At 50.8% G+C, this 12,180-nt stretch overlaps 5 protein-coding genes across 5 annotated transcripts; 1 reads left to right on the top strand and 4 right to left on the bottom strand.

Annotated features, from left to right (window-relative positions):
* Nucleotides 1-69: 69 nt before the first annotated feature.
* TOXF (putative branched-chain-amino-acid aminotransferase TOXF) lies at nucleotides 70-886 on the bottom strand (the record flags this gene model as incomplete). The annotated part of the gene is made up of 2 exons (XM_032037187.2): nucleotides 70-288; nucleotides 353-886. 2 exons carry the CDS (start codon nucleotides 884-886, stop codon nucleotides 70-72), a joined length of 753 nt encoding a protein of 250 aa, XP_031884040.2.
* A 1,192-nt stretch (nucleotides 887-2,078) lies between these two features.
* On the bottom strand, nucleotides 2,079-3,901 carry atnE (Cytochrome P450 monooxygenase atnE; the record flags this gene model as incomplete). Its single annotated transcript, XM_032037185.2, has 4 exons — nucleotides 2,079-2,734; nucleotides 2,791-3,034; nucleotides 3,087-3,737; nucleotides 3,821-3,901. 4 exons carry the CDS (start codon nucleotides 3,899-3,901, stop codon nucleotides 2,079-2,081), a joined length of 1,632 nt encoding a protein of 543 aa, XP_031883876.2.
* A 388-nt stretch (nucleotides 3,902-4,289) lies between these two features.
* Nucleotides 4,290-9,293, top strand: apf5 (Fatty acid synthase apf5; the record flags this gene model as incomplete). Its single annotated transcript, XM_032037184.1, has 4 exons — nucleotides 4,290-4,345; nucleotides 4,403-4,429; nucleotides 4,490-4,956; nucleotides 5,008-9,293. 4 exons carry the CDS (start codon nucleotides 4,290-4,292, stop codon nucleotides 9,291-9,293), a joined length of 4,836 nt encoding a protein of 1,611 aa, XP_031883877.1.
* Nucleotides 9,294-9,560: 267 nt separating this feature from the next.
* On the bottom strand, nucleotides 9,561-10,510 carry fabG-11 (3-oxoacyl-[acyl-carrier-protein] reductase FabG; the record flags this gene model as incomplete). The annotated part of the gene is made up of 3 exons (XM_032037183.2): nucleotides 9,561-9,620; nucleotides 9,679-10,402; nucleotides 10,455-10,510. The coding sequence occupies 3 exons, from the start codon at nucleotides 10,508-10,510 to the stop codon at nucleotides 9,561-9,563; spliced, it is 840 nt and encodes a 279-aa protein (XP_031883800.2).
* Nucleotides 10,511-11,217: 707 nt separating this feature from the next.
* Nucleotides 11,218-11,988, bottom strand: Nor1-2 (Norsolorinic acid ketoreductase nor1; the record flags this gene model as incomplete). The annotated part of the gene is made up of 1 exon (XM_032037182.1): nucleotides 11,218-11,988. The coding sequence occupies one exon, from the start codon at nucleotides 11,986-11,988 to the stop codon at nucleotides 11,218-11,220; it is 771 nt and encodes a 256-aa protein (XP_031883801.1).
* Nucleotides 11,989-12,180: the final 192 nt, after the last annotated feature.

Genomic DNA, 12,180 nt, shown 5'->3' with positions numbered 1-12,180 from the left:
CAATCAAGCTTCGCGCTTTGAGAAGATGGATTTAACATGAGGAAATGCTGAAATTATAATATTATGGAACTACTCTTGGAGACTATGGCGCCAACCAAAACTATCCATTGCTGTGCCATTCTGGATGCTCTTCAGTGCTCCCCATAACTCCTCATAAGCTGGGCCTTCGGAATCAAAGTTGAACGTTTCGTTGGTAGACTTCCGATGAACACAGGATACGGAAACCAACCCAGCCGCGGTTCCCGCGGCAAGAACCTCCGTGAAGTTTGAAAGCTCATCAAATCTTATCTAAGGTAAGTTAGCAAATACTGACCAAAGACTTATATGTCATACGTCATGCTCATAAGCTTACGGTTCGCTTTTCCACCCTCCAGCCGAGGCTTTCAGCAACTCTGGCCGCTGAATCCGCTGTGATGCTCTCTATCGCAGCTTTGCTGTCGGCAATGACGAGGCTGGTCTCCCCTCCAATCCTCCGAATACCGATGAACCCAGAGGTAGAGAACTCATCAATTTCAGTCTGAGTCTGACTGTCTAAATGCAAGAGGACGCTGTAACCCTCTTTCCTTGCCTCGGAAGTCCACCTCATCACTGGAGCGTAGTTGCCACCAACCTTCACTGCACCTGACCCCCTTGTGGCAGCGCGGTCAAAGTCATCAAGTACCAAAGCCTTGATGGCGCCGTGACCATGAAAGGCAATGTGAGGCTGAACAAACACACAAAATAGAAACTCCTCGGGGGGATCCAGACCAATCTGAGCGCTGGAACCAAACTGGAAAGGTCGGATGTACAGAGATCCCTTAACATCGTGCGGGCAAACATACTCTGCGTTCTTCCTGACGGCTAGGTGAATGGCTTCAAGAAAGATGTCTTCTGGTACCTCTGGCATGGAGACAAAGGTAGCGGACCTTCTCATTCTAGCGGCGTTGGCATCGGGACGAAATATGGAGATCTCGCCTGCTGGGTCTCTACGAGCTGCATTTCGATAAAAGGATTAGCATTACTGCTTCAAACGATCATCACTATGGCTTGATACCTTGTAGTCCTTCGAAGACTTGCTGACCTGCGACCGAATTAGCATCCACCCATGGATGTCGATCTAAGCTGGTGGGGACACACACCATAGTGCAACCCCGGAGCCAAGCCGTGTATTGAAAGAAAAGGGCTCTCAACAAACGTCGGGGTTGTCCATTTGCCAGTGGCCGCGTCGTAGACAGACTCTACGTGACCAGCAACTAAAAAAAGATCAGCTGGATATGTCTCGGTGTTCTACTTTGAGGCGGTAACTGACCATTATTCCGTTTGCTGTCATACACATCCCACTCTGGTTGCTCATTAGCGACACTAGCACAAGCTTCGGGAGAGCCCTTGTGTTGTTCCAGGGGTTGGGCACTTGCTGTAATCCGATTTTGGTGGGATCATAACGGCTGTGAGACTGAATGTACCCTGTAAAACCAACTGGCACAACAAGTCAACAGCGCAGGTCAACAGGAAGAGCCATTGTGCGCCGTTAAGCAACCAGCCTCTTGCTGCTTGCCTTGGTCGTCGGCTCATCGACAGGGGTCCGCTGCTAGTCGCACAGCACAGCACATCACTTAACCGGGCGCACCGGCCACAAGTGAATTTGGTGAGCATGACGTGAGATGACCTTTCGCCCTGGCTAAGCGGGAAAGCATTGCAAATTGCGAGCGACGATGACATGATATGCAATATTGCTTGATGAATCGGCTTTGCGAATCGGCTCGTCAAAGTGAGCCAAGGACTGTGGGCGATGGCTATTGGAGAACCAGCTTGTGATTGGCCAGTGGCTATGAATCAAGGTGAAGCAGATGGCGATAGCTACACAGGCAGCTACATAGCGACTTTGAATGCTGTAGTCAAAGACATAGAGCATCCGGCTACAGTTCTGCCCACTCAATGGAGTTGATCACAAGAGGGTACCATCAAGATATGTTTGGCAAAAATATTTTGACGCTGAATGACATATAATGTGACACGGCAATGGACCAAAGCTAAAATCTAGTGTCGAATCGACAAAATTTGAAAATAATAGAACAAGTGTAAAAGGATTGATCTGCTTTTCAAGCCTTGGGCTTCACTTCAATGAGTGGGCCATTCTTCCAACTGATAAACATGTCCACCAGCTCGTATTCCTTGGACGGATCCGGTCCTGAGCCGCTACAGGTTCCGTTGACCCATGATTGCTGGCACAGTCTCATGTCATACTTGAACATCAGAGTTGCGAAGAGAATTGAGATCTGGAGGTAGGCGAGAGGCTTTCCAATGCATCCGCGGGTTCCGGCACTGAATGCCATGAAGGCGGCGGAAGAGTGCTTCAGAAAATCAGGGGTGATGATGGTGCCGTCTGCAAGTGTCTCACCAACGATCCACCTTTCCGGCTGGAACAAGAAAGGGTCGGGGAAATATTCCTTATCGTGATGAATGGAGAAGACCGGCACGCCGATGTTGACACCCTCGGGGTAGAAGGTGTCCCCAACATGCACACCACCCGGTTCCACTTGACGGTGAAGCACTGAGCCAGCCGGAGGAGACAGTCTCAAGCCCTCATTGATGCAGGCCCGAAGGTAAGTGCAGGCCTGCAATTCCGTGCCAAACTCAATTTGATCAACACTGGAAAACATACTCCGAACTTCCGCCTGCAGTCTTGCGAGCTTGTCGGGGCTGTGCAGCAAGTAGTATATCGTGGAGCTGATGGCAGTTGAAGACGTGTCGCTCCCTACTATGTTTAGTCTATCACCATGGCACCGTAAGGTATTTTCACATTGTACTTACCTGCTGTGATCAATAGAATTGCCTCCTCGACTAGCTCTTCCATCGTGAACGTGTCTCCCGTAACGGGATCAACCGCACCAGTGAGCCAGAACATGAAGTCCTTCTTGGAATCACTCAGTTTGCTCACTCTTTCATCTGCCGCCTTCTCAATGAAAGAATCGAACGTGACCGTAGACCGAACATGGTCAGAGAAGAGCAGCCACTTGAGCCTCAGGGTGTGAAGAAGCGTAAGCGAAGATCCAGTCTGTTTGATGAATTAGCCACTGTTCTTCTAACACTTGTACAATTCTACTTACGACGTTGTCTGCCCATAATGTCTCGTGGAGAATCTTGATAATGTGCCTGTTGCCAGCGTACCGCATCATGTCGAAAGATTTGGAGAATGACAAGTCACTCGAGACGTCGAATGTGAAACGGTTGATCCATTCCGAGAAGTTTTTCGGTCTGCTCCACCGCTCTGAGTTCGAAGGCTCCCTTCCCGACAACACATAGCCTTCTTGAGTATCGTTGTCTAGGAACTCTAAACACTGACAGAGAGTCGCAACATGCTTCTTGATGGTGACACCTGCGGTTTTGAGCGCCGAGTCTGAGAAGCCTTGCCGAAGGATCCGCCGCTTCCTTGCATGTACTTGCTTGTTGATGGAAGAGAACAGACTGGCCTTCTCTGGATTTCTGGGAAACGCCAGATAGTTGTCCGCTTTTCGAGTGTAGCGACTGTTGGTGTACAGCATCTTCACCCCCTCGGCAGATCTGATGCTGACATGGTTGGGTCCATAGCGAACAATTGGGCCATATTTCTCATGCAGTTGATGCAGGTTGCGAGCTTGGTCCTTTTTCAGGGCATGATACGTATTGTAAAGGCTCGTCAAACGTCCAATCAGTGGGCCTGGATGGGAGCTCAACGGATGCAGAACGAGGCGCTTGAAAATGAAGGCAATTACAGCAATCTCAAGATATTGTTAGATGTGAGACACGAGAACATTTCCGATGAACTGTAGGAATGAGGTCGGCACATGGGACGAAAACTTACCAGCAAAACAACAAAACCAGCCGTCGCGGTGCTTTTCGACACCGACAGGCTGGCACCAACAACCTTGCTCAGATCGTCCATTGTTCGCTCGGTCCTGAGGAACTACTGCCAGGTTCCTCGCACGAACGATTGCTGCTGGTCATTCACGAGTTTTCCCGGCGGGCTCCCGCATGCATCAAACGCGGTCTTGTCCTGACTCATAAGCCTGCCCTCGGCGTTGAGTAAGACGGATACCAGGTGCTGATGTCACCTTTAAGGTTCCGGAGCAATAATCAACACCCCTGCACGACCGCATCCGAGGGTGTTCGCGAGGGCGGACATGGGCATCTGATCCTGAATTCGTCACGAATTAGGTTGCCACAGTTGCGATGCCTTCGAAACCATCGTTCTCGCTTGCAGGAAAGTTCCAGATCCACAAATCGCAATCCCTACGGTTCGGGTTGAAGTTGAATCCCGAGAAGCGACAGCCATGCATCCAGAAGCAGAGCGGGAGTTGGCGTATATTCTGCTCGTGGAGTTACTAGCGTATGCAGCTTGACCCCAAATCACTAGATGTGAAGGTTAAACTGACCTCGCAAATAGGCATCAGTTTGCGTATCCCGTGCGATGGTATGCCGGCATGAGTGACGTCAGTCCATGATGATCATCTTGAGCTTATGTTATCTATAGGATCGAAACACAAGATGCTATTCTCGGAGAGATCAAAGCGGAAAGGATTGTGGAGGTCGGGCCGGCGAATATTCTCACCAATATGATGAAAAGAACCTGGAATGGGCGATACACAATTTCAGACGATGTCCAAGGCCTTCGCCGGCGGATACTTGGGCCCGATGCAGACCTGCAAGAGATTTATTATCAGTCTCACATTGAGGAAACGAGTTTTGAGGAGGGGACTGAGAACTCGCCGGTAGCAAGTACCCAGACACCACTCCAGAGCGACGAGAATGAGTTTGGTTCTACCGAGCCAGCATCGCCGTCGATCGTAGATGACAAAAATGAGCCAATAGCGCCGGTGATGAACTTAGAAGAAGCGAGTGTTCCGGTCTCAGCAGTGCTGCTCGCAATCATAGCCACAAAACTAAAGAAAGCCCCCAAAGATATTGACACCACAAAGTCAATCAACCAGCTCGTAAGCGGTGAGTCAATATGTTTCGTCCATCATCTTTCTCAAGCACTAATACGAGAAGGACGCTCAACGCTCACCAATGAAATTGTTGGCGATCTTCACGTCGAGTTTGCAAACCAACTGCCCGATCGTGCGGAGGAGCAGCGACTCACCGAGCTTTTTGCGACAATCAGTAAGCTCCACACTGGGACACTCGGGAAGAAGACTTCATCGCTCGTTGCAAGCTTTGTCTCCTCCAAGTTACCAGGCAGCTTCAATCAGTCAAAGGTTCGAGAGCATCTCCAGCAACGATGGGGTCTAGGATCAATGCGCCAGGATGGGGTCTTGCTTCTTGCGCTCACAAGTCAGCTTGACTCACGCCTACCTTCTGAAGATGTTGCGAAGAGCTTTATCGACGACTGCGCAGGAGCATATTTCAAGCAGGAGGGCTTGGCACTTCCCCAAAGCAGCTCATCCAGCGCAGGAACAATCGCCAAGGTTGACGCAAAAGCTTTGGAAGTGATCAACGAAAGAAGCAACGCTCTGCTACGAGACATTAGTGAAGCTATGTCTCGGCATCTTCCCGCAAACACGAGTCCCAAAACGGATTCAATGGCGGCGGAATCTGAAAAAGAGATTGGCGAACTCGACTTGTGGCGCAGCGAGCATGGGGAAGATTACGCTGAGGGTATCAGGCCGATATTCGATATCAACAAGCAGCGGTTCTACGACTCCTTTTGGAACTGGTCCTCCCGCGACATTGCTCTACTGTTCGATCTTGCCAAGCACCCCAGCTCGCAGAATGCTGGGTTAATCGAAGAACTTTCAACTTCTATCATCAATCGATCTTGCGAGCGCTCTATCGCTCAGATCCAGTATCTTTGCTCTAAAACCATGGGCGAGAAGACGAACCTGGGCCGGATCATGAGGCTCTGTCTGCAAGCAAGCATATCCTCGAAGAATCGGGATCCGGTATTCATTGATGGGTCAATCGACCTGGCGCCATCAACAAGTATTGACAAAGAGGGTAACATCAAGTTTGCCGAAGTACCTCGAACGGCCCCTTTCAAGGCTCGCAAGTCTTCCATGCCGCAAATGCCATATCCCGTGGGCACCTATGATCATGGCATCTTAACTATGTCTGATAGGCTCAGCTCTGCATATGCAGAAGACTTGGATACAGCGCGTCATTCTGGATTCACATTTCGGGGTAGAAATGTACTGTTGACAGGTGCTGGTCGGAACTCCATTGGCTTCGGGCTTCTGAAGTACCTGCTACAGGGCGGTGGAAGGGTCACGGTGACCACCAGCAACTACTCCTCAGAAGTCACGCAAATGTACCTGAGCCTTTATTCTCGACATGGAGCCAAGGGGTCTGCTTTGAGGGTTCTTCCATTCAACCAAGGTAGTCAACGAGACATCCAGGAACTTGCGAAGAACCTGGTAGATGACTGGGACCCTGATTTCCTTATTCCATTTGCGGCAATATCTGAGAACGGCCGAGAGCTTGAAGAGTTGGATTCGAAGTCGGAGATTGCCCACCGGCTGATGCTCACCAATCTCCTCAGGTTGCTTGGTGCCATTTCCAAGAACAAGCGTTCCAGGGGAATCATTACCAGACCTGCCACAGTCGTACTCCCCCTGTCTCCCAATCACGGACTCATGGGTAACGATGGTCTTTATGCAGAGTCCAAGAGGGGCTTGGAATCTCTACTCTCGAAATGGAAGTCTGAAACCTGGCGGGACTATCTCTCTATGCTGGGGGTTGTCATTGGCTGGACTCGAGGAACAGGCCTCATGGACGACAATGATATTGTTGCTCAGGGAGTCGAGGGTATGGGAGTTCGAACATTCTCCAAAGACCAGATGGCTGCATTCATTGCGTCCCTCTTGGGTGGCAGAATGAACGTTGCTTGCCAGTCTATCCCAATTGTCGTCGATCTCAGCGGCGGAATGGGCAAGGTCATGGAACTGAAGGATAAGCTTACGAGGATTCGCCAAGATCTTCGCGCCGAGGCAGACATTCAACGAGCTATTATGGAGGAGCAGCAGAGAGAATCAGCAATTACTGGTCGAAAAACGTCGTTCCATACTCCCCAAGCTTTGCCGCGGAGAGCGAATCTACGTCTTCAGTTACCTCGACTAACTGAGTGGGACGGGGAACTGGCATCTCTCGCAGAAGGCTTGGAGGGTATGGTCGATCTGAGCCGAGTAGTTGTCATTACAGGTTTCTCAGAACTTGGACCTTATGGCAGCAGTAGGACGCGATGGGAGGTGGAGGCCGAGGGTTCTCTGTCACTTGAAGGATGCATTGAGATGGCATGGATGATGGGTCTCATCAAATACAGCAAGGATGTTCTGAAAGACGGCCTCCCGTGGACTGGCTGGGTAGACGCAAAGACCTCGGCTCCGGTGGAGGAGAGTGAGATCTTCTCACGATACATGGGATCCATCCTCGAGCATTCCGGCATACGTAAGATTGAGCCAGACAATTGCGATAACAACTACGACCCGGAAAAGAAGACGACAGTCCAGGAAATGGAACTCACCCAGGACCTACCCCCATTCGAGGCATCTTCTGACGTCGCACGGTACTTTCAACTTCAACACGGTGACAAGGCCGTAATCAGCAAGATGGATTCTGGGCTTGTCATGGTCCAGCTCAAGGCCGGCGCAAAAGTTCTCCTCCCTAGAGCAAGCCCATTCAATCGCACTGTGGCTGGGCAGATTCCCACTGGATGGTCGGCAAAGCGATACGGCATCGATGACGAGATCATTGAGCAAGTTGACCCCGTGACACTGTTCACGTTGGTTTGCACTGTCGAAGCACTCTTGGCGTCAGGGATTGTCGACCCGTACGAATTGTACAAGCACATCCATCTCTCTGAAGTTGGCAATTGTATTGGTTCAAGCATGGGTGGGCTTTCGTCGTTGAGACAGATGCACCGCGATCGGTTCCTCGATAAAACAGTTCAGGGAGATATCCTTCAGGAAACCTTCATCAACACAACGGGGGCATGGATCAACATGCTTCTGATGTCTTCAACTGGACCGATTAAAACACCTGTCGGTGCCTGCGCTACGTCGCTGGAGTCACTTGATACCGGATACGACCTCATTGTCGCTGGGAAAGCCAAGGTCTGCATTGTTGGTGGCGTCGAGGACTTTGTCGAAGACGTATCCTACGAGTTCGGCAGCATGAATGCTACCTGTGACACCGACAAGGAATTTGCCGCTGGAAGGAGTCCAGCTGAGATGTCCCGACCTACAACATCAACCAGAAGTGGATTTGTCGAGTCTCAAGGTTGTGGAATTCAGATCCTTACGACTGCCGAGCTTGCCCTGGAGATGGGTCTTCCCATATTTGGGGTGGTAGCCTTTACCAGTATGGCCGCCGATAAAGTCGGCCGCTCTGTCCCAGCACCCGGTGGAGGCGTTTTAACAAATGCCCGAGAAGCAAGCTCAGGGAGAAGATATGCCACGCCACATCCCCTGCTTGATATAGGATACCGTCGAAGGCTACTCAATATGCGAATTCAGCAAGTCAACGACAACTACCAGACGAATCTGGACCTCATGGAACATGAAATTCACTACATCAAAGAGATGGGAACCGACGGCTTTGACGAGGAGCGCTATCGACAGGACAACATGGCTGCTTTTGAAGAGGACGCAAAGAAGCAAGAGGCGGACTTGAGATTCAGTCTGGGGAATCAGTTCTGGAAGAACGAGCAGCACATCGCACCGATCCGAGGCAGCCTCGCAACCTGGGGCCTCGGGATCGATGATTTGGCGGTCGCGTCGATGCACTTGACCTCAACCGTGAAGAATGACACCAACGAGTCGTCAGTCCTGCAGAAACAGATGGAATTTCTGGGGAGACAACAGGGAAACCTTCTTCCTTGCGTAGGCCAGAAATGGCTTACTGGCCACTCAAAAGGAGCTGCCGGTGCCTGGATGGTGAACGGTGCCCTGCAGATGATGGACTCTGGTTTGATCCCAGGAAATCGGAATGCCGATAACATCGACACCGACCTCCGACAGTACAATCTTCTTCATTTCCCAAATATGACCATCCGGGCTGAAGAGATCAATGCTTGCTCCATTACCTCCTTCGGGTTTGGACAGAAGGGTTCACAAGCCATTCTGGTTCATCCAAAGTTCCTCTTTGCGACCACAAATAAGCAGTCTTATGAGGACTACGCTGAAAGGAGGAATGATAGATGGAGAAAGGCAAACAGCTTCTTCAGCCGCGGTATACTTCACGAGAAACTTGTCAACACCAAGACTTTGCCGCCTTACCAGGCGACGCAGGAGTCTGCAGCACTGCTCAACCCGGCAGCTCGTTTCTCTGAGCAACGCTATTAAGAACAGGGCTGAATTCTCTTCTCAGATGCGAAGGAAATTTTCTTTTCTACTCATTTCTTATTATGGACAATGTGATACAAACATGGCGGACAAGTAGCATTACATGGTCATGTGTGTTAGCACCACAACCATAGCGCATTTATAGGCAGCATTCTAGCATGAAACTAGGAGGTTTGAACAGAATCAGAATGTATATTGGACAGATGAGAGATCTCAATAGTTCCCTCACTCGCTACGTATTAGCGTTGCTCAGCCGCTACACGATCTCTACTTGGTTTCAAAATTCTTGATACTCTCGTGTGCCGGGCCTTCAGGAGTTACGTATGCCTTTCTTCAGCGTCAGTTTCTGGGTCGCTGTCATGGATTTGAGAACGTGGAGTCAAACCTTTGTTAATCCTCCGTCTACCACAAGCTCTTGAGCATTGACGAATGAGCTCGCATCGCTGGCAAGAAATAGCGCCGCAGACGCTTGCTCGATAGGTTCGCCAAACCTTCCTTGGGGCAAGTGAACTTCCCTGCGTGCTCTCCTCTCCACATTCGTACCCAGGTAGTCTTGCATGAGAGGGGTGTTCAGCGGTCCCGGGCACAACGTATTGAACCTGATGCCCTCTCTCGCATGAACTATGGCGAGCTCTCGCGTCATAGCAATGATGGCACCCTTGCTGGTGGTATAGGCTAGTTGGGCTGTTGCAGAACCAATCAAGCCGACAACCGAGGATGTGTTAATCACACTTCCCCGGGCCTTTCCGTGCTTCCGCATGCTCAAGACGGCGTGTTTACACCCGTGCCAAGTGCCCCTGACATTGACTTGATAGGTGAGATCCCAAGCCTTCTGAGTTACTTCAAGCGCATCACCATCTTCGTGGGGAAAAACGCCAGCATTATTGAGCATTACATCAACGCCGCCGTGATGATCCAAGTACTGGACCAGAGCCGCAACGTCATCTTCGTTAGATACATCGCATGTCTTGTAGTCAACTCGTCCGGGATGCGGTCCGTGAAGTTCCACATTTTGCCGCAGGTCTTCAAGGGCTTTATTTGACACGTCGGACAGCAACAGGTTCGCTCCAGACTTGGCGAACAGAATTGCTATTTGAGTACCAATACTCCTATCTAATATCAGAAGTCTAATCTTGTTTTCTTGAACAGATCATGGCGTACCCAGCAGCTCCTGTGATGATAACATTCTTCCCTGTCATCTGGAATAACTCCGACATGGTTTCGGTATTCGGGATGTTGAACAATAGACGGAATAATACCCACAGGTACGGCTTCTGGGAACGGAGGTGCGGTCGGCTGCGTGTCCGTTGCTCGGCTTACACGAGTTTTCGGCATTCAGTGGGAAAGGTGACCGGCGTGGGCCTATGCTCCGACCGAGGCAATGCAGCAAATGGGTATTCCGAAAGATGACCACATTGTGAGCTGTCGACACATAATCCCTTCCCTGTTTCCGTCTGACTCAGTGTACAAGATATCAATGAGACTACCATAGCTTCTGAAGACCATGACGTGAGATAGAGTAAGCCTGAGTCAGTAGCTGATCGTCTTGAATCATCATGGGATAGGTGCAGCGCATGGGCCCTCGTCGGCTCCGTCTTCGGCCCCGAGTGATTTCGCCAACCATTATTCGGTAGGGACGAATCGGAGAGTTGCTCTGTCGGCAATTCTGGAGATTCACATCGAGGTTGAGGTATTTCACTTCGATAATATGTGAATAAACGCTTCATGATCATCCGCCTTAGCAGATAGTACCCAATATTGAGTATGTGCAAGATGAAGTGGACTCAAGGTAGACGTGAGAAGTAGGCATCCAGAATGATGTTGTTTTTAGCTCAAAGTTATTCTCATTCATGATAAGGATGGATAAGACAATGATGGCTACTGTGGTAGAAGAGGGCAAGAAGTAATATTTAATGATTTATGTCTACCAAGGGACAACCTGGCCAGTCTGGGTGACGAACTTCCCCGACGTAGTCTCTCGGCTCGCTCCGTCAATGACTTGGAGACAGCCACTGACACTGCTGTCGATTGTGTCCGGGGGTCCGGCAGCGTAATTCCATGCGTTCGCTGCGTAATTGCCCATGTCTGTCTGGACCCACCCAGGATGAAGAGCGACGGCGACCAGATTCTTGTGTTGGGCGTGCAGCGACTTGGTGATGTGATTCAAAGCTGCTTTGCTCGGGCCATAGGCACCTCCGGGGACCGGCTCTTGCGTTTCAATGGATCCGACAGAGGAGGTGACACCAATGAACTTGGCGGGGACGTCGGTCTCGGTGCGGGGCTTGTCCATCAGTGGCCAGAGACCTTGGAACACCATCAACGGAGCAATAGTGTTGATCTCGAATGCTTTGCGGAAGTCCTCTGCTGGGGTTGTAGATATAGGAAGCATGGGGAAAGGAGCAGCTGCGTTGCTGACCAAAATGTCGATGCGATCCACGGTGCCAGCGGTAGCTACTGTGAAAGCTTCACGCACAGCGGCAGGAGACGGCGCCGAGGAGAGGTCGAGCAGCATGACATGCAACTCGCTACCAGAGCCTTTGGTGACTTCGGCAACGCCCGATTTCAGAGAGGCGGCGGCAGCTTCACTGCGCACTGAAGCGACGACGGTTGTGGAAGGACGAGCGATCAGGGCCTTCACCATGCCCAGGCCGATGCCCTTGTTGGTGCCGGTGATCACGTAGACGGTGTTCGTCATGATACAACTGTGATGGACGACTTTTCTCGGAGATTAAATGAACAAGGCTGGGGAACTTGGATATGGAACTAGGTTCAAGCTGGCGCGGATGAGATAGGAGGAAAGAAAAGCAAGCTGCGCTGAAATCAAGCTGCATTTCCGTGTAAGAGGATTGGAAGGATCAGGGCGGGGGAAGAGACGAGCACGTGAGCC

This window comes from Colletotrichum fructicola (assembly GCF_000319635.2).
Source record: "Colletotrichum fructicola Nara gc5 chromosome Unknown KSG_Nara_v1_contig11, whole genome shotgun sequence".
Lineage (NCBI taxonomy): Eukaryota > Fungi > Ascomycota > Sordariomycetes > Glomerellales > Glomerellaceae > Colletotrichum > Colletotrichum fructicola.
The sequence above is the reverse complement of the archived record's forward strand: the minus strand, read 5'-3'. Positions and strand labels throughout refer to the sequence as shown.